Source organism: Cajanus cajan, chromosome 1 (assembly GCF_000230855.2).
Source record: "Cajanus cajan strain Asha chromosome 1, NIPB_CcT2T_4, whole genome shotgun sequence".
NCBI classification, from domain to species: domain Eukaryota; kingdom Viridiplantae; phylum Streptophyta; class Magnoliopsida; order Fabales; family Fabaceae; genus Cajanus; species Cajanus cajan.
This window is the reverse complement of record NC_138517.1, coordinates 74,430,431-74,450,243: the sequence shown is the minus strand read 5'-3', so window position 1 is coordinate 74,450,243 and position 19,813 is coordinate 74,430,431. Positions and strand designations below refer to the sequence as shown.

The following is a 19,813-nucleotide window of genomic DNA, read 5'->3' as shown; positions in this document are numbered from 1 at the left end:
GAGAGGTTCAATAAAATTTTCAACATTAGTTGTATTTAACTTATTTATAAAATCACTTTTTAAGTTGCTTTACACAAAATTATTGTTATTGTACTGGCAAGGCCTTTCGGCCACCATTTGACCGATACCCGATCGGCATCTAAAGGGCCGAACCAGGTTGCCGACATCCAATCGGCACCCAAAGGGCCGAACCAGGTTGCCGACGGCTGATCAGCCATTGGATACCTAGTGAATGTGAATTATCATTAATCAAGGGACAAGAGTCATCCTTAATCAAGGGTTAAGAGTTAATCTCACTAATAAGCCGATTAGAGGCGTATTACCTAATATGGTAATCTTGTGCAGGGCCTATGGGAATCCGGGCCCATAAGGGTCAATATAAATAGCTCATGTCACAAGGTAACGTCACTGTTCATTAATTGCTATCGATATTTGTGCTTTGTCCTGACTTGAGCATCGGAGTGCCTTTTGCAGGTACCTCCCCCTCACCGGAGTATTTAATCGGAGCTCTCGTTCGGCCCTCAGAACACGAGAAGATTATTAGTGTACCCTTCGGCAGGTACATTTTGGCGCCCACCGTGGGGCCGAACCGAGATACTTGTGAAGTTCGACGAACAAGGCAATGACGAAGACAAGGAGAATGAACACAGAAAATCACCAAACCGAGGAGGAGGAACACATAGAAGTTGAAGACGAAACTAATCTCTCCGAGGCCGTGCGTCTGCTCAGGCAAGAGATGGCCGCAATGAAACAATAGCGGGAGAGGGATGCAAAGGAACTTTCGGCCTTGAGAGCTGAGAACGAGGCGTTAAAAAATCAGGATCCCTCATGGAAACCTACCCAGCCCACCAATACTCAAACACAAGGATCCTATCACTCTCATGACTTCCGGACCTCGGCCCTTCATGCTTCGGCTGCTGCACCTGAAAAGTTCCAGTCGGCCCTTCCTACTGTTGGACGTCCAACCGACGTAGCAACAGTGGGATCACACCGACACCCGTTTACACCGTCTATCATGCAGTTACCTTTGATGGATAATTGGAAGTCTTTGCCGATTGATAAATATGACGGTACAACTGACCCTGATGAGCACCTTGATGTTTTTCTCACGCAGGTGACCTTGAGCACCACGGATGATGCGACTTTGTGTCGGATCTTTCCAACGTCTCTCAAAGGCAGGGCTTTGAGTTGGTTCACTCGGCTACCTCCTAACTCAATCGACTCATTCAACACCTTGTCATCACAGTTTACCATCCAGTTCGCAACGAGCCGTCCCCACAGTTTGACCTCTCTTTCATTGGTAAGCCTTCGGCAGGACAAGAAGGAATCCCTTCGGACCTTCATGGATCGTTTTAACAAAACAGCATTGGAAATCAGAGACCTCAACCCTACCGTAGCACTCCATCACCTCACAACGGCACTAAAGCCAGGGCCGTTCGTTAATAGCATTTGTAAAAAACCTCCTTCGGACATGAACGACTTACGAAGGAGAGCCGACAAGTATATGCAAATGGAAGAGTTGGCCGAATACCGCAGTCAGGCCCGTGCCGAATCAGGGGGCAAGGCTAAAAAGCAATCGGAACCACCATTCAGGGAGAAAGGCAAAGAAATAACACTGCGAGACCGATCCACTCGAGGTCTGAAATACTCTCATTACACCCCCCTGAACACCAGCAGGGCAACGGTGTTAGAGCAAGCCCTGACATCTGAAGTGCTAGCAATCCCGAAGAGGGCCTCTACCCCACCACGAGCCGATACCAGCAAGTCTTGCAGATACCACCGTAACCGTGGACACTCTACCGAAGAGTGTGCTGCCCTTAAAGATAAAATAGAAGATTTGATCAAGCAGGGACAGCTTCACAGCTTCGTCAATCGGTCAGGCTCATCTCGACCTCGCTCAGCATATCAGCCGCGACACCAGGATCGGCATCGGCATGATAGCTCAGAAAGGACACGGCAATGCCGAAGCAGGTCTCGCGATAGGAAGGACGATCCCTTGGCCGTTCAAAGGAGGGTGATTAATACAATCGCAGGAGGATTTGCCAGGGGTGGTTCGACCTCCTCAGCACAAAAGAGACACTTGCGCGCTATTCGGTCGGTTCACGCTGTTGAAAGACAGCACTCACAAAGACTACCAACCATAACCTTCACTGATGCCGACTTTCAAGGCATCGACCCCGTGCAAGATGATCCAATGGTGATCAGTGTAGAAATTCACAATTGCATCGTCAAGAAAACACTGATTGACCAGGGCAGTTCGGCGGATATCCTATATTGGAATACCTTCAAACAGTTGGGTATTTCGGAAAAGGAGTTAATCCCTTATGATGATCCACTGGTCGGTTTTGCAGGTGAAAGGGTAAGCACCAAAGGATACATTAAACTTCTCACCCGCTTTTGTTTTGACGAACAGGAAATCAGGGAAATTCAGATAAAATATATCGTGGTTGATGCTAACACCTCCTACAACATCCTCCTCGGACGACCATCGTTGAACATGCTAGGTGCAATTGTCTCGACACCGCACTTGGCAATGAAGTTCCCATCCAACAAGGGGCAGATCCTTACAATCCATGCCGATCAGAAGGCTGCTCGAGAATGCTATTTTGCCAGTCTACGCGTATCTCCCGTAGAAGAAAGGCAACAAAAATCCAAGAGAGTTCATGCTGTAACCCCTTCGGCATCAGGCGAATCTGAAGCATGGGATCTCGATCCAAGAATGAATGACGAAGAGCGCGTCGAACCGATTGATGAGAAAATCCAGCTACAACTCGGCATACTTCCAACCCAAGTCACATACATCGGCGCCGATATGTCCAAGGAAGATCACTCAGCCTTGAGCCTTGTGATCAATCGGAACAAGGACCTGTTTGCATGGACACCATCCGACATGCCTGGCATAGATCCGAATGTTATGTGTCACAAATTGTCAATATGTGCAGAAGCACGACCAGTTGCTCAACGCAAAAAAAAAATGGGAACCGATCGAAAAGTGGCAGTTGAAACCGAAGTGACAAAGTTACTTGAGGCCAGGTTTATCCGGGAAGTTCAGTACACTACGTGGTTGGCAAATGTAGTCATGGTAAAAAAGCCAAACGGCAAGTGGAGAATGTGCACTGACTATACGAATCTCAACAAGGCATGCCCAAAAGATGCTTACCCACTCCCGAACATCGATCGGTTGGTTGATGGTGCATCGGGTCATAAGGTCCTCTCTTTCCTTGACGCCTATTCGGGATATAACCAAATCCGAATGCATCCCTGTGATGAATAAAAGACGGCTTTCATCACTGACACAACTAATTATTGTTATAGAGTAATGCCTTTCGGGTTAAAGAACGCAGGAGCAACTTATCAGAGATTGATGAACAAGATTTTTCGACGCCAGCTCGGCAGGAATATGGAGGTATACATCGATGATATGGTTGTCAAATCCGAAGGCATCACACAGCACATAACTGACCTCTCCGAGGTATTCCAACAACTCGGCAAATTTGACATGCGGCTCAATCCGGATAAGTGTGTGTTTGGCGTATCAGGTGGAAAATTTCTTGGCTTCATGCTCTCGGCGAGGGGCATTGAAGCCAACCCTGATAAGTGTCGGGCGGTCATTGATATGAGAAGTCCCCAAAACCTCAAGGAGGTTCAGAAATTGGCCGGACGGCTCACATCTCTTTCAAGATTTTTACCATGTCTCGCCGAGATTGCCAAGCCTATTATCGGTTTGTTAAAGAAGGTTAAGAAGTTTGATTGGTCCGTCGGTTGTGAAGAGGCCTTCAAGGAGTTGAAGCAACGTCTCGGCTCCCCTCCTGTTCTCTCTAAACCCGATCCGCAGGCGGATATAGTGGTGTACTTGTGTGTATCAAACAAAGCCATTAGTGCCGTTATTGTGCAGGAAAACGGCGAGCAACGACCTGTGTATTTTATCAGCCGGTTGCTACAAGAAGCCGAAACAAGATACCAACTCTTGGAGAAGGTGGCGCTAGGGTTGGTGCACGCGGCACGACGCCTTCGCCAATATTTCCAGTCTCATCGTGTGGTGGTTCGGACTGACTGCCCGATTGCCAAGGTACTGCGCAAGCCAGAGTTGGCCGGCCGAATGATGACTTGGTCAATCGAGCTCTCGGAGTTCGACATCACCTTCGAAGCGCGAGGCCCTATTAAATCTCAATGCTTGGCTGATTTCGTGAACGAGTTGCAGCCGAAAGACCATTTTGTAAGTGACCTATGGACAATGCATGTAGATGGGTCTTCAAATAACCAAGGTTGTGGAGCAGGGGTGATCCTCGAAGGACTATCCAGATTGGTACTCGAACAATCCCTGCGATTTGCATTCAAGGCCTCCAATAATCAGGCTGAATACGAGGCATTACTGGCAGGGTTAAGACTCGCCCAAGAAGTTGGTGCTCGGCGAGTAGTGTGTTGGACAGATTCAAAAATCGTCTCAGAGCAAGTCAATGATCACTTTCAGGTGAAAGACCCTAACTTGTTGAAATATTACCATTTGTTTCGGAATGCACGAAGCGCTTTCGACGAGGTCCAGGTCAAGCATACCCCTAGAGAACACAATGAACGTGCCGATCAGTTAGCTCGGCTAGCTAGCAGTAGCCGAAAACCGGGGCAACTCCGAACTACTCTGCATCTTGACCTCGCAACCCCTAGTGTGAAACCACTTGAATGTATGCCGGTTGATGAACCTCAACAGACCTGGATGACCGAGATAATGGATTATATTGAGTTGGGAAAACAGCCAACCGAACCGTCCGTCGCCAAGAAGCTCCGCACACAGGCAGCCCGATACTCAATCGTAAACGGTGAGTTATACCGAAGAGGCTTCTCCACCCCATTATTAAAATGCATTGATTCAACACAAGAAAATTACGTGCTGAGAGAAATCCATGAAGGGATTTGTGGTTCTCACTCGGGTGGAAGAACACTAGCTGCCAAAGTGTTAAGAGCTGGGTACTATTGGCCAACTCTTAAAACTGATTGTGCCGAATTTGTGAAGCGATGCATACAATGCCAACGCCACGGGAATATTATTCATGCCTCGGCTGAAGAGTTACATAGCATTAGCGCCCCTTGGCCGTTCGCACTGTGGGGAATGGACATCCTCGGTCCGTTCCCCCTTGCCAAAGGCCAATGCAAATTTTTGTTGGTCGCAATCGATTACTTCACAAAGTGGATTGAGGCTGAACCGTTAGCAACAATCACAGCTGGTATGGTGCAGAAGTTTTTGTGGAAGAATATTGTCACGCGTTTCGGCATTCCATACGCCATTGTAACGGACAATGGTCTCCAATTCACAGATCAAAAGTTGAACAAGTTCATCCAAGACTTAGGCATTCGGCACCGATTCACATCGGTTGAACATCCTCAGTCGAACAGACAGGCCGAGGCGGCGAATAAGGTTATCTTAACAGAGTTGAAAAAGCGCTTGGGAGATTCTAAGGGCGCATGGGCCGAAGAACTGTTAGAAGTCTTGTGGGCTTATAGATGTACGCCTCAATCCACAACAAGGGAAACCCCATTCTGATTAACATACGGCACTGATGCCATGATACCTGTGGAAGTAGGTGAACCTTCTTTCCGTCGATTGCATTTCGACGAAGAAAGCAACAACTCGTCCCTTAGAGCAGAAATTGATGTCATAGATGAGGTCCGTGACAAGGCACGTATCATAGCCGAAGCATGCAAGCAAAGGATGACTAAGCGATTCAATTCCACCCTGGCAAAGCGATGTTTCAAGGAAGGAGACCTAGTATGGCGCGTTCAGGGATCAGCCAGGCGTAACCCCCGTGAAGGAAAGTTGGCAGCCAACTGGGACGGCCCGTTCAGAATCCGTCACTCTCTAGATAATGGTGCCTACAAGCTTGAGGAGCTTTCGGGAAATGTCATTCCAAGAACGTGGAACTCGACTCACTTGAAGGCTTATTTTAGTTAGCAATGTTTTGTGTAAAGTTAGTATCTGGTGTATACATACAAAGTGCACTCTTTTCCTTGATCGGTCTTTTCTCCTCTTGTAAAAAAGTGAAAAGAGGTTTTGGCCGACAAGGTTTTTAACGAGGCACATATCAATGAAAGGCAATTCATGTTGTGGTTATTCTTACTCTTCTACTTGTTCAAAAATTTAAAAAGGTTTCCCTCCCGAGTAACCAACTCGGCTAAGGATGTACCTTCAAAGTCTCAACAAAGGTTTCCCTCCCGAGTAACCAACTCGGCTAAGGATGTACCTTCAAGTCTCAACAAAGGTTTCCCTCCCGAGTAACCAACTCGGCTAAGGATGTACCTTCAAGTCTCAACAAAGGTTTCCCTCCCGAGTAACCAACTCGGCTAAGGATGTACCTTCAAGTCTCAACAAAGGTTTCCCTCCCGAGTAACCAACTCGGCTAAGGATGTACCTTCAAGTCTCAACAAAGGTTTCCCTCCCGAGTAACCAACTCGGCTAAGGATGTACCTTCAAAATCTCAAAAAGCATCAAGTCCGAATGACCTCATTCGGTTTTGACTCCAAAAGCATCAAGTCCGAATGACCTCATTCGGTTTTGAATCAAAAAGCATCAAGTCCGAATGACCCCATTCAGTTTTGACTCCAAAAGCATCAAGTCCGAATGACCTCATTCAGTTTTGACTCAAAAAGCGTCAAGTCCGAATGACCTCATTCGGTTTTGACTCCAAAAGCATCAAGTCCGAATGACCTCATTCAGTTTTGACTCAAAAAGCGTCAAGTCTGAATGACCTCATTCGGTTTTGAATCCAAAAAGCATCAAGTCCGAATGACCTCATTCGGTTTTGACTCCAAAAGCATCAAGTCCGAATAACCTCATTTGGTTTTGACTCAAAAAGCATCAAGTCCGAATGACCTCATTCGGTTTTGACTCCAAAAAGCATCAAGTCCGAATGACCTCATTCGGTTTTGACTCCAAAAACGTCAAGTCCGAATGACCCCATTCGGTTTTGACTTAAAAAGCGTCAAGTCCGAATGACCCCATTCGGTTTTGACTCAAACAATCAAAATAAGAGGGCAAGTTACACAATCCAATTTTGAGTTTCTTCAAAAAACGAGTACTTGTCATTAACAAACGTTAAAAGGCTCTATCGGCCAACACTACAATCAACCTACACTAAAATCAAATTAAAAAGGCTCTATCGGCCTGCCATACAACATAATCACTCTTCGGCGTTGTTGCCCGCGTCATCTTGCACCTCGGGCTCTCCCTCTTGATCTTGGTTCGGCTCTTCCTGTTGGGTTTCAGCCTCATCATCCGAAGCATCAAGGGTCTCTTCATCCTCACGGTCATCATTCGGCGCGTTATTGTCAGGGATGGCCCCCTCGGGCATATCTTGGAAAGATATGAAAGACCCTTGATAGAAATCTTTCGACATGTCAAACTCAAATCCCTCCCTAAAACGACCGAAGTATTGTGCTTGCCGAAGAGCATGGCGAAACCCAGCTTCATGCTGAGCAACGATACGCTCCTTGGCTTGCTCTTTTACTCGCTCCAGTTCCGCCTTAGCTTCCTCTAGTCGGCGCTTTTCATCGTTCGCGGCTTTTTGCATGTCCAGTCGAAGAGTATCATTGTTGCGCCGTTGCACATCAAGTTCGGCCGCAAGTTGATGACTTTTCGCTAATGCTTCTTCGGATGCCGCCATAGCCTCGGCTGTGGCCTTATCGGCGTCCTCAACCCTTTGCCTCAGTTGAACCAATTCGCCGATTGACTCCATAGCGAGATGGTGCGCGAGTGCCAACGACCGAGACTGCACCTCGCAGAAATATTTCCATTTCGCCACGGTATCCAACTGGCCTAAGAACTCACGGCCATGATCCGAGACTGAGTTAGACCGAACCACTGATTCGGCAGTGACATCTTCACTCAGAAAGGCCCTCGACATCAGCATGGGGGGCACACAAATAATTGTCCCACCCGGGGAGGACGCCGAGTGCTTGGATCTCTTGGTTTTTTCCGGCCTCTCCTCATTACTTTTTCATTTCGGCCCCTCCCGAATAACCTTTTTCCCCTTCTTCACCTTTCGGCGCTTTCGTTCCGGCGTAGGCAGACTTCGATCATCTTGTGCTGGACGAGGCGTTTGGGCAGGTGCCGAACTACCCACAACCCCCGAGGCCTTAGCTTGTTGAATTCGACCAGCCAAAAGATTGCGGATGTTGAACTCATCGGCACCACTCGTCACCATGATTCCTGCACCAATAACCAAGTAAACATCAATAGAAATTAACTTAAAGGCCGAAACAAGAATGTTACATACCTATCAAATCATTCTCCCATCGGGAAGATTCAACTACGTTTATTAAAGACTTAGTCGGCAAGCGCCTAGGAAGTTGAAGTAAAAATTGTAAAATCCCTTTGCTCTTCGGCTGTGAGCATCTCATTTGGCACTACATCGTACGGCCGAGGGGCACGGGTCCAGAACAGCGGAAAAAAATTCTTGTCGTCGGCTCCAAAGAAGAAACGCCTCCCGTTCGGACGAATGGTCACTTGAAAGAATCCCGCTTTAAAATTCTTATACGAGGACGTAAAGCTATCTAATAGCTGCCGAGAGCCCACTCGGATAAGAGACACCCATTTGGCCAAATCCGAAGGTCGGGAGGAATAGAAAGAAAGAAAAAGTAGGGGTGACGGCCTAATGTTAACACATAGGCACAGATGCTTGAAACCTTGAAGTTGGGCCCAGCTGTTCGGATGCAGTTGTGTCGGCGCAACGTTCAAAACCTTGAGCACTCCCATCGTGAACTCATCGAATGGTAGTTTTACCTTAAGATCTCGCAGAAGGCAATCATAAATATAAAACGAGGCCATCCTATCGGCTTGCTTGTCCAAGCACACCGTATCTGGATCGGGAAATGCGTTGTTTCGGCAAGCACGCACGCCAATCGGATACGGACTCTCGCCAGCATCGAAATTCAAACACTTGGTGTACCCCAATAAATTGGTTATCATCGTGGTATCTCGATAACGAGAATAGTAGGAAGTAACTTCTCCATTGACCCACTCGTACCCAGGTACCTCGGAAGGCCCATACTTTTGCCGATTGGAAACACGTTTCACGCGGATCGGCACCTCCTCACTACCGCTGGTTGAGGCCTCTTCGGAAGTACTCACATCCTCGCTAGACCTGTCCCCGTTCGGCGACGACGTCTCCCTAGACAACGACCCCTCGGACGATGACGACCGAACCCCACTCGCCGAAGAGCTCTCGGAAGCAGTAGCCATCCAATAAAACTTACCAGGAAGTTGAGATTGAAACGATCACTCGGCGTGTGCTGTTGTATCGAATTTGCCCAAATGATGCTATTCGGCTGAAAGCGATACGCGTGAGAGGCCCTACCACGCAATGCTATATATAGCCATGGAAAATGGCGGGAAAATTCAAATCTTTAAAACCCTAAACCAATGAATCCACACGATCCAACGGCAGAGATGACCCTAACCTTTCAACTTCTCCTACATCATAACCGCTATACCCTTGAAGAAGGTACACCTTCCCCAAGGCTGGGGGGCAAGTGTACTGGCAAGGCCTTTCGGCCACCATTTGACCGATACCCGATCGGCACCTAAAGGGCCGAACCAGGTTGCCGACATCCAATCGGCACCCAAAGGGCCGAACCAGGTTGCTGACGGCTGATCGGCCATTGGATACCTAGTGAATGTGAATTATCATTAATCAAGGGACAAGAGTCATCCTTAATCAAGGGTTAAGAGTTAATCACACTAATAAGCCGATTAGAGGCGTATTACCTAATATGGTAATCTTGTGCAGGGCCCATGGGAATCCGGGCCCATAAGGGTCAATATAAATAGCTCATGTCACAAGGTAACGTCACTGTTCATTAATTGCTATCGATATTTGTGCTTTGTCCTGACTTGAGCATCGGAGTGCCTTTTGCAGGTACCTCCCCCTCACCGGAGTATTTGATCGGAGCTCTCGTTCAGCCCTCAGAACACGAGAAGATTACTAGTGTACCCTTCGACAGGTACAGTTATGAAAAATGAATTGAACTGACTTATCGAATAAATTGGAAAATGGTTCAAATATACCATAAGACCAGTGTTATCATTTTCTTGTTTATTCTAAATGCAATTTTTCTTATTATTAATAAATGTTATGTATTATAGAATTTTAGACATAATTATTAAGATATATTTAATTTTAATTTTTATATACTTCAAATATTAAAAATTGATAATTATTTTTATTTTAATTTTTAGATAAAAAATTTAGTATTATAAAGTTATAATAATATGTTTCTTAATATTATTTAATAATAATAAAATTATTATTTTATTAATATAAGTTTCATTATAGTGGCTTGACTAGCTTAATGACCAATTTCATTTTAAAAACATTGTCCAAAATTGTTATAGAAAATATATTTTTTAAAATCTGTTAAAATATAATCTATTTAAAAATTAAGTATGATCAAGAGAATTTCAAAAATTTGAAAAGGCTTTAACATTTTAAATTGGTTGTTAATTAATATGAATGATGATGGATAGAGTCTTAGTATGATAATAGAATTAAGATTCTCTATCATTTTAGAAAATAAAATGAATTTATATCTATATATAATAGTTCAAAACATTAACTAATTTATATTTAAATTTTGAAAATTAAAAATACAATTTATTCTGTTCAAATTAGATAATATGTAAACTTAACTTCTTTATTTTTTGACAGCCACTTAGCTTTTATTTATTTATTTATTTATTTTAATGAATTTTGATCTCATGCAATTTCTAGCTTAATTTCATGAATTTTATTCATTCAATTTATTTTATTATATGATAAATTAAAATTTAAAATTAAATTTTATTAATTTTAATGGTTAAACTAGTATTTCATTCATTGCAATATACATGATAATTTTTTAAATAACATTTTTATTAATTTAAAAATAAATACTCGTGGATATATAAATTATAAATAATTTTTATAAAAAATAAATAATTTTATCATATAAATTTATTTTATATTTGTGATAAATAATTTTTATTATGATATAATTTTTATTTACCAATAATTTATTTTAAAATATTTAAATTTAATTTAGAAATAAAAATAATCACTAGTACAAAAAAGGTGTTCCACGTTGGTTATTTTGAACTTTTTACGTCGAAAAAAATATCGACGTTAATGCTGGAGACGTAAATCTACGTTGGCATTGTAAAACTGACGTAAATTTACGTCGGACATTACCAAGGTCCGACGTAAAAAAGTAGTAGAAAAAAAAAAATAACGCGTGCAAGCAGAACGGCTTGTGCTCCAAGCAGAACGGCCCGTGCTCCAAGCAGAACAGCTCGTTCTCCATTCAAAACGGCCCGTTTTGCATGGAGAACGCCCGTTCTGCTTGGAGAACGGGCCGTTCTGCTTGGAGAACGGGCCGTTCTGCTTGGAGAACGGGCCGTTCTGCAAGCAGAACGGGCCGTTCTATTTCATAGAACAACCCAAAAGAAAGGCCAACAACCCATACAATTAGAACAACCAAAAAATCGAATAAAACAAATAGCTACAATAGCAATGCGAAGCAAAAAGGTGTTAACAAAATCCTGATTCATACCTGATGAGCTGCAACAGTGTGCGAATGAGTAACAAAGAGTTCACCCCACTCTGCAGAAGACAAAAAAATGATTCAGTAACAAAGGAGAGGGAGAGAGTTTACAGAGAAAAAAATGAAAAGTGATGAAGAGTGAATGCGCGCGATGTGCCTCGCACTCTCTTATTCAATTTCGCGTCTTTTTTTTACGTCGGACCTGGTAGGGTCCGACGTAAAATGTCAAATCTACGTCGGACACAACATACATCCGATGTAGATTTGACATTTTACGTTGGACCCTACTAGGTCCGACGTAAAAAAGTTTGCAAAAATTATAAAAATGTCACCGCGTCTTTTTTACATCGGATTTTAGTGTGTCCGACGTTAAAGAGATGACGTAATATACTAATTTTGCACTAGTGAATAATGATAGATTAAAAGATAAGAAATTAAGAAAAATCTCTAAAAATACATTTGTTATAGAAAAAAAATAAAAACATTCTCATTGAAATATGGCCTCTAAAACACTCTTGTTTAAGATAATTATTTTAATGTGTGTTTATATATATATATATATATATATAAAGAAATAGGATTTTTTTTCTAGGTAAGCATGGTATTACATGAAGTATCTACCATTGAAAGTAATGACTAATCTCTGTCAAAGACCTTGAGTGTATATAAGGTGAATATTTATTTCTTAACATAATCTATTACATACTTAGAGAAGACAAGGATGCTTAGTGTGTTTGACTCATATTGGTTCTCGATATTTATAGATGAAAGATATAGACTAATGTACTATAATTAATCACGAGAATTAAAAATAATTAATTTTAAAATGATTGATAATTAGAACTACAACAATCAGGTTCCCATCAAAATCAATATTAATTAGGTTTTAAAACTTGTAATTAATAAAATAATTATTTTGAATTTAAATTTAAATTCAAAATAATTTCATAAATAAATTATCCTTTTGAAATATTTCAAAATATACAACAATTTTCCAAATATTTAAAAAGGTTTAAAAATAAATTTTGAGTTCTCATATACGATATAATACATTGAACTTGGTGTAACAAACTATTGAACTAGACTTATATTGATAAAACTTAATTGTAGTGAGTGTAGCAAGCTATTGAATCCAAAATAATTGGCATATATTAAAGGTTAACCAATCACAATATACCTTCACAATACTTGTCGTTATCATTGTGTTGTGCTTTTAGCGTCATGCACTTGTTCGATATTCTTGAGTGTTCAAGAGATCTTGCTAAAATTTCATGCAAGTGGTCTCACTTGACACTCATAAGTGATTTCATATGCTATAAATTATACACTACTCATAAAAGATATGAAAATCATTAAAATTTTTAAAAGAGGTCAAACTTTCTCAAAATCACATAAGGCTTATAAATTATCTACTCGTTAATGAAACTTTAATATTTTCTCATATCATAGGAAGAGATTAAAAAAAATAAAATTGATTAAAATCGATTTTAGTGTTAATAAAACTAATGAATGACTTTTTTTTTTCTCAATTGAACATATTCCATGGGATCTTTGATCACAAAGGTTTGATTACCATCACTGTTTATTTTAAGTGACTTTAATAAAATTTCATTTTCCTCGATGCTTATAAATAGCTCACCATGTTACCATCACAATGTTTCGTAAATAATATTTTCCTTACGGGTTTAAAGTTAAAGGATCGACCAAGTTTATTATTGACTTCACATAATCATTTTCAATCTTTTTAAGTAATTGTTATATGACATAATTTCTTAATTTTATATTCCCAACAAAATATTTGTTAGGAGGTTTTTAGGCACTAAGGCTCATAATGAACCATTTCTAGAGTAACAAATTTTGATTTAACAATTATATTTGGTTGATTTCAAATTAATTTCATTACAACAAAGTGTAATGACATAACATTAGATTATTTTGTCTCATTGGGATCGAATACCTAATTAATCATCATTGTAATTTTTTAATACAATGAAAAATTCACAATATTAAATAACATAATTTATGATACCTCTCTAACGTATTTTAATATGAAGAATATCACATTTGACAATATAACCAAGTAAAATTACTCAAATTATTAACAATTCACGTTGACTCCATTAATTCATGTCATAAATGACTATAGCTTTTAAGAGTTAAACTCAAAACTCACATTATTAATACCATAAAGGTATCAATATTATAATTACACATTTAATTAGGATTGTAACATCCCGTTTTTCAAAAAATATAATATAAATATTTTATTAATAATTTTGATATTTTTATTTTATTAATAGAGATTGTTAAATATTTGTTATAATTATGTAATATATTTTAGAATATATTATATAATATTTTTATTAAAGAAAAATATAATATTTCATTAAAAAGGGAAGGGATCTTCAAGATAATTAAGGTTAGTATGTTTTAACTAAAGGGTTAAAGAGAGATTAGTTTTTTTTACAGAGGAATTTTTTTTATCAAACCTTTTTTGCATCTCTATTGTCATTACGCGCTTCAAAACTTGGAGAATAGGAGAAGGAAGAAAATCACTCCAGATTCATGCACTCGTCATCTAGAGCTTATCCAGGTAAGGAGGGAGTGAGAAACCTCACTCTAGGTGTGGATTTGTATGTTAGATAGTAAGATTGACCTCCAATTCTGTGTTTGTTGTATGCTCATATATGAGAGATTTTTCCCAATTGTGTTTGTTTCACCTTTTGTTCTTCTTGTATGTAATTAATTATATGAATTGCTTAAATGGATGATTTATTTCATGTTTTAAGATTGTAATTGTATGATTTGTGATCTCTATGGGTTTCTTGGGAAATCCTAAGTGAATGCATTGGTGATTGTACGAGGTGATTATTTAGATATGTATTATATATGTAAATTGTGTCTTTTATAAGTGTAACGTAACCTATAGAGAGTTCTTATCAATTGGATTCTTAGGAAAGAGTTTGGATGTGAGTTGTATTAGATTCTGAAAATTCTAGTATGAACATGCCTCGATATTTATCTTATTTCTCTATGTGTGATTAATAAAATTGAGTTCTGATTGTTGGGTTAGAAAATAGATACTTAGAGCTACAGTTCAGACTTAAGAATCACATAAAAATATTAAGGAATGACTGAGTTATGTGAGTTAAAAGACAAACCTCATATTTTGTGCACGAAATATAATGTGTGTAATTTGTAAGATTTTTGAGTAGACTTAAATGGAAGAATGAGGTTTTGTGACCTTCATAAAAATTGTAGCCTTGGATGCTAGCTTTCAAATTCCATTAAAATAACTTAAAAAAGAGGCTTAGAACTCAAGTTATGATCAAATTAGTGAGCAAATGTCAAACTGTTAGATTTAGGTTGAAACATTGTGATTTTGTATTTATTTAAAATGGTAGATGACATATTTTGCTTTTGAGGTCATAATAGAAGTTGGAGATACTTGTTTTAAATTTCTAATAAAATTAAGATAAACTTAATAACATATATATAGCTTTAGCTAAGATGTTTAGACCACGCGATATTGTAGAAGATTAAGTTAAGAAAATGTAATATGTGAGTGTGTTATTGATATGCTTGTGAGCTTTGTATGAGTTATAGTGATGTGATTCCTTATGCCATTGATTGCTAATATTTAATTGATATAGTTGAAATTTTAATTATTATATTAAGAATGGTTGATGATTTTATGATATGGGATTAGTTATAATGAATTAATCAGTTCATGTGAAATGTTATGCATAGAGTCTGTTTGACATATATCATGTGTATAAAAATGTTTTGTAAGGGCACGATATGAAATACACTACTAAGGAAGGTCCCTTGTGTAAAAACTTGGGAGCTAACCTTGGGAATAGCTCAGTTTGTAAGTGTAAGTCTTACTCTCATGAGCATGAGATGTATCTTGCACGACTTAGTTATCCCGACTAGACTCTGGTAGTATATCCTTCTAGTGAAAGTGTGTAGAAGGCGTGACTCTACATGTACTCCTAGACTACTATAATGTGTTACTAGCGATAATGCACAAGTGTGATATGTGATATTTTTACTGGCGCCACTTGCATGATAACATGTAGTCCGTGTCTATTGCATATATGCATTATAATCTTATCTATTGTTGGTTACTATGCTATGAATGAGTTAAATATAATGATGTGTAACTGTGTATCTTATATAATGTTGATGTATTATTTGTGTTTAACTAGCCAGTTTGCATTCTTACGCTGTGAGTCAGAGTGAGATGTTTTTCACTCGTTTTTCTTTTGTATTTTCTTCTTGTGGTTTTTGTAGGTAATCATCAACATGATGCTAAGGATGCCGATGATGATACTTAGTTCTCAATGTTGGGGTTTGCTTTGATAGGATACATGACATTGGAGAATTAGTTAGGACTAGTTAGGATTTGATTCAGGTAATTTTGTTTTCTTTGTAATTTGTTATTTCCACTAAGTTTAGTTTATGTTAAAATGTGATTCTTTTTACCAGTATGGTTTTGAGTTTATTATTATTTTTTATATATTGAGATATTCAAGTTTATAATATAATATGTTGTTGTGTATGAGGGGCAGAGGGTGTCACAAGGATACTCAAATGATACTAGCTATCTGTCATGTAATGTCATATGGATAACATATTGCCTCAAAAATAAAAAATATATAATCATCAATTATATGGTAACAAAAAAAATGAGGAAATCTAGAAATCAATACCTCTCAAATATAGAGCAAAAAAATGTCCATCACCATATAAATTAATGCACACTAAAATTATCACATTTATGTTAATATAAATTATTTATTATAAACCTAAAATATAATCTATATATGTTTAAATTATCTATTTATACAAATTTTAAATATAATTCATATAATTGAACATAATATTTATTTTTATATAAAATTTAAGCTAAATTATAGTTTTTATCCTTTATTTTATTTCTAAGACTCTTTTAAAATGTTCATTTTAGTTCTTTATCTCCTAAATTTGGGTGGTTTTGACCCTTTTGAAATAATGATTATTTTCACTTTTGAGACACAATCTTAAATCTTTTTTTAATTAATTTAAGACTTGAAACTTGTCTTATGAAATTCACATATATGAAAATGATTGAACATAACTAAAATTCAAATAAAAAAGTTTTATAAACATGGTGAAAATCCCATAAACATAAGTCCAAAAATAATTGAAAATTCAAAAAATCTAAATTCATACTATTTTCTAATTGTTTGTGAAATATATTTTTGATGTGATTTTCACTATGGTTATAGCTTTATTGGATTCAAACGCCAATTGAATTTCTTAATTTTTATATAGATGAATATAATGTTATAAGCTTCACGTTTTGAATTGATTAAAAATTAATTTAAAATTATATAACAAAATTAATAATGATCATTTTTTTAAAAGGACTAAATAAAAGACTAAAATAAATGTTTTAATAGATAAAGGACCAAAACTAAATCTAAAAAATAAGATAAATGACTAAAAGTATAATCTAATATAAAATTTATTAAATTTTAGTCACATATAATATATATTTAGTCTGGGCATTGCAAATGCTAAAATACAAGTTTATTTTATTAGAGACCTTTGTCATTTTGTAATTATTATTATTTTTTTAATTCTAAGTATTCAATTTTTTGTCATTAATGATCTTATTAAGGTAAGTAAAAGAAAATTTAAACTTATTTAGACAAAAAAATGTTAGAGATAAATTTTTCTTCAATTTGGTTATACTATTTTTTAAAATGTGTAATTTGGTCCCACTATTTTTAAAATATTCAATTTGATCATCTAATTTTCAAAAAAATGTTCAATGTTATCATTTTATCTGATTTAATTAATGTTGTTAGTGTCAATTTAAATGGAATGACAATATTGGATATATTTTAAAAATTAAAGAACCAAATTATTAAACCTTTTAGAAATAATGAGATTAAATTAAATCTTAAAAATAAATAAATGAACTAAAAATATAATTAGCAAGACTACTAGGGTTAGCCTAGTAGTTGGGTCATGGGTGGGGAGGGGTGAGGGTAGTTAGAAGCATGAGAACCTAGGTTTAATCCTCATTGCGACCATCTTTATAATCTTTCCTATATTTACAAAAAAAAAATATTTATATTAATTAGTGGTATGATTCAAACATGTAGAGATATTTATGGGTTGGTTTGGATTAAGTTTCTTCAAACTCATTATCCAACCGGAAGAAAATAGTTTGAGTTGGATTTGTGTGATTTTTTTTATTAAACTTCACCGATAAGGGATTAGGTTGAGTTGCTTCATTGGATATGAAAAAAAATATTTTTTTTATCAAAATATTAACATTCAAACAAATATTGAAATCCATACAAAAGCACAATTATTAGGATATGAATAAAAATGAAAAATTAATAAATTAATAATAATTATAAATGTATAAACGAAAATAAAGAATAAGTGAATCATTATTCTTTTAATCATTTTGTCTAAGTTAGAAAATTAAAACAAACATATCAACATTAATATTAAAGTAAGATTTATTGGGTTAAAACTTTTCATCTTTTGAAATTGATCGACTTCGTATATAAACTTGTGCCTACTCCAAGAAATATTATACAAAAAATATCATTATAAATAATATATGTATAAATTTATTTGATATATATACATACAATTATAGTGTTGATTTTTAATATAAAGCCAAATGAATAAGTAAGTCAAGGGAATATATTATTGAAGAGATAAAGTACAAATGACAAATATAGTAGTAGTGACCCGTGAATATGTGCACATTGATGTCTCACATGTGTTATTGATTTATTTATTTTTGAAGTTATTTATAAAAATAAAATTTTCCTTTCATTTTTCAAAAATTTGAAATCATTATTTTTTATTCTTAATAATTATTTTAAGGTAAATATAAAACATTTATTTTAAAAATTTAGAAAAAAATTTAAAATATCACACGTTAACATGCAATATTTGTGAATATCACTAAAACTGTCATTTAACATTCAATTAAACACTTGTGCAGATAATGAGTGTCACATAATAATAAGGCAAAAAATAATCATTTTATAAGGACAAAAAAAAAAGAAAAATCTATTCATTTTATATGGTCTAAAATATATTTAAGTTTAAAAATACATTTTATAAGGTCTAAAATATATTGAAGTATAAAAATATACTTTATAAGTTTAAGTACCAAAACTCAATACCCAATCCAAAGAATAAGTTTGATGTTGTTCCATTGAATTTTACCCAAACATTTTAAAAACTTGAACCATATTATTTGGGTTGGATTGGTTTGAGTTCATGATTATCCATATTTATGAATATCTCTATGAACATGAATATTTTCCTATAAGTGTCAACATAAGTTGAGTAATAAGTTATAGTGAAAATTTTATCAAAATAAGTTAAAAATATCTCATGAAAATTCGTGAAATATTTTATAATTTTTTTTTCCAAACACTTATAATTAAAGTATAAATAAATTGTTCATAACTTAATTTTATAACCTAGAGTAACCTACTTGTTATAGGTACTTCATCAATTATTGAATTAGAAACTTGTTTGTTGAACCGATATAAATAATACTAGCAGGGCCGAGGCACTCGTGCCTTTATATGTATTTTATCTTAGAATTTAAAATAACTCATTTATGAAACTAATTCATTAATTGATATATATTGGTATAAATAATTTCACTATTTATATGATTATTTTGATAATTATTCATTGATGAAGTACATATTAATTGCATTGTAATATTGTAAAACTAAAAATATTTGTCATTTTTTTACTTTATATTATTTTATTTTATATATAACAATGTTTAAAATATATTAAAAAATTTACGCGGAAATATATATATATATGCTTTATGTATAACATGATGTTCCGTAATTATAAAATTTTCATAATAGAAAAACCAAATAATGATTCAACTTCAAAATGATTTTTAGCTTCCTTGCAATTTATAAAAGAAAATAAATGTCATTTTATTATTATTTTTAGTTAACATTAACATGAAAGAACTCATATAGTAGTTAATTAAAAGTATAAACACAATTCAAACATGTATATAATATTTAAATTATACTGATGTAATTTATATTTATATAGTTTCACAATTTATGGACAATTATACACTTATTTATTTATTTTCTTAATAAAATAAGTGTAATAACAACTATCAATCAATTTTAAATAAATCCTCAAAATATTATATTTTTTGTTTATTTTATTTTATAAATAT

The 19,813-nt window shown here is 36.3% G+C and overlaps 1 protein-coding gene across 1 annotated transcript; it reads left to right on the top strand.

Moving 5' to 3' along the window:
* Nucleotides 1–5,557: 5,557 nt before the first annotated feature.
* LOC145955560 (uncharacterized) lies at nt 5,558–5,944 on the top strand. Its single transcript, XM_083070456.1, has one exon. It carries the CDS (start codon nt 5,558–5,560, stop codon nt 5,942–5,944), a length of 387 nt encoding a protein of 128 aa, XP_082926582.1.
* Nucleotides 5,945–19,813: the final 13,869 nt, after the last annotated feature.

Bases quoted from the DNA above. Each gene is read 5' to 3' on its own strand.
- LOC145955560 (XM_083070456.1), top strand. From the start codon at position 5,558: ATGATACCTGTGGAAGTAGGTGAACCTTCTTTCCGTCGATTGCATTTC.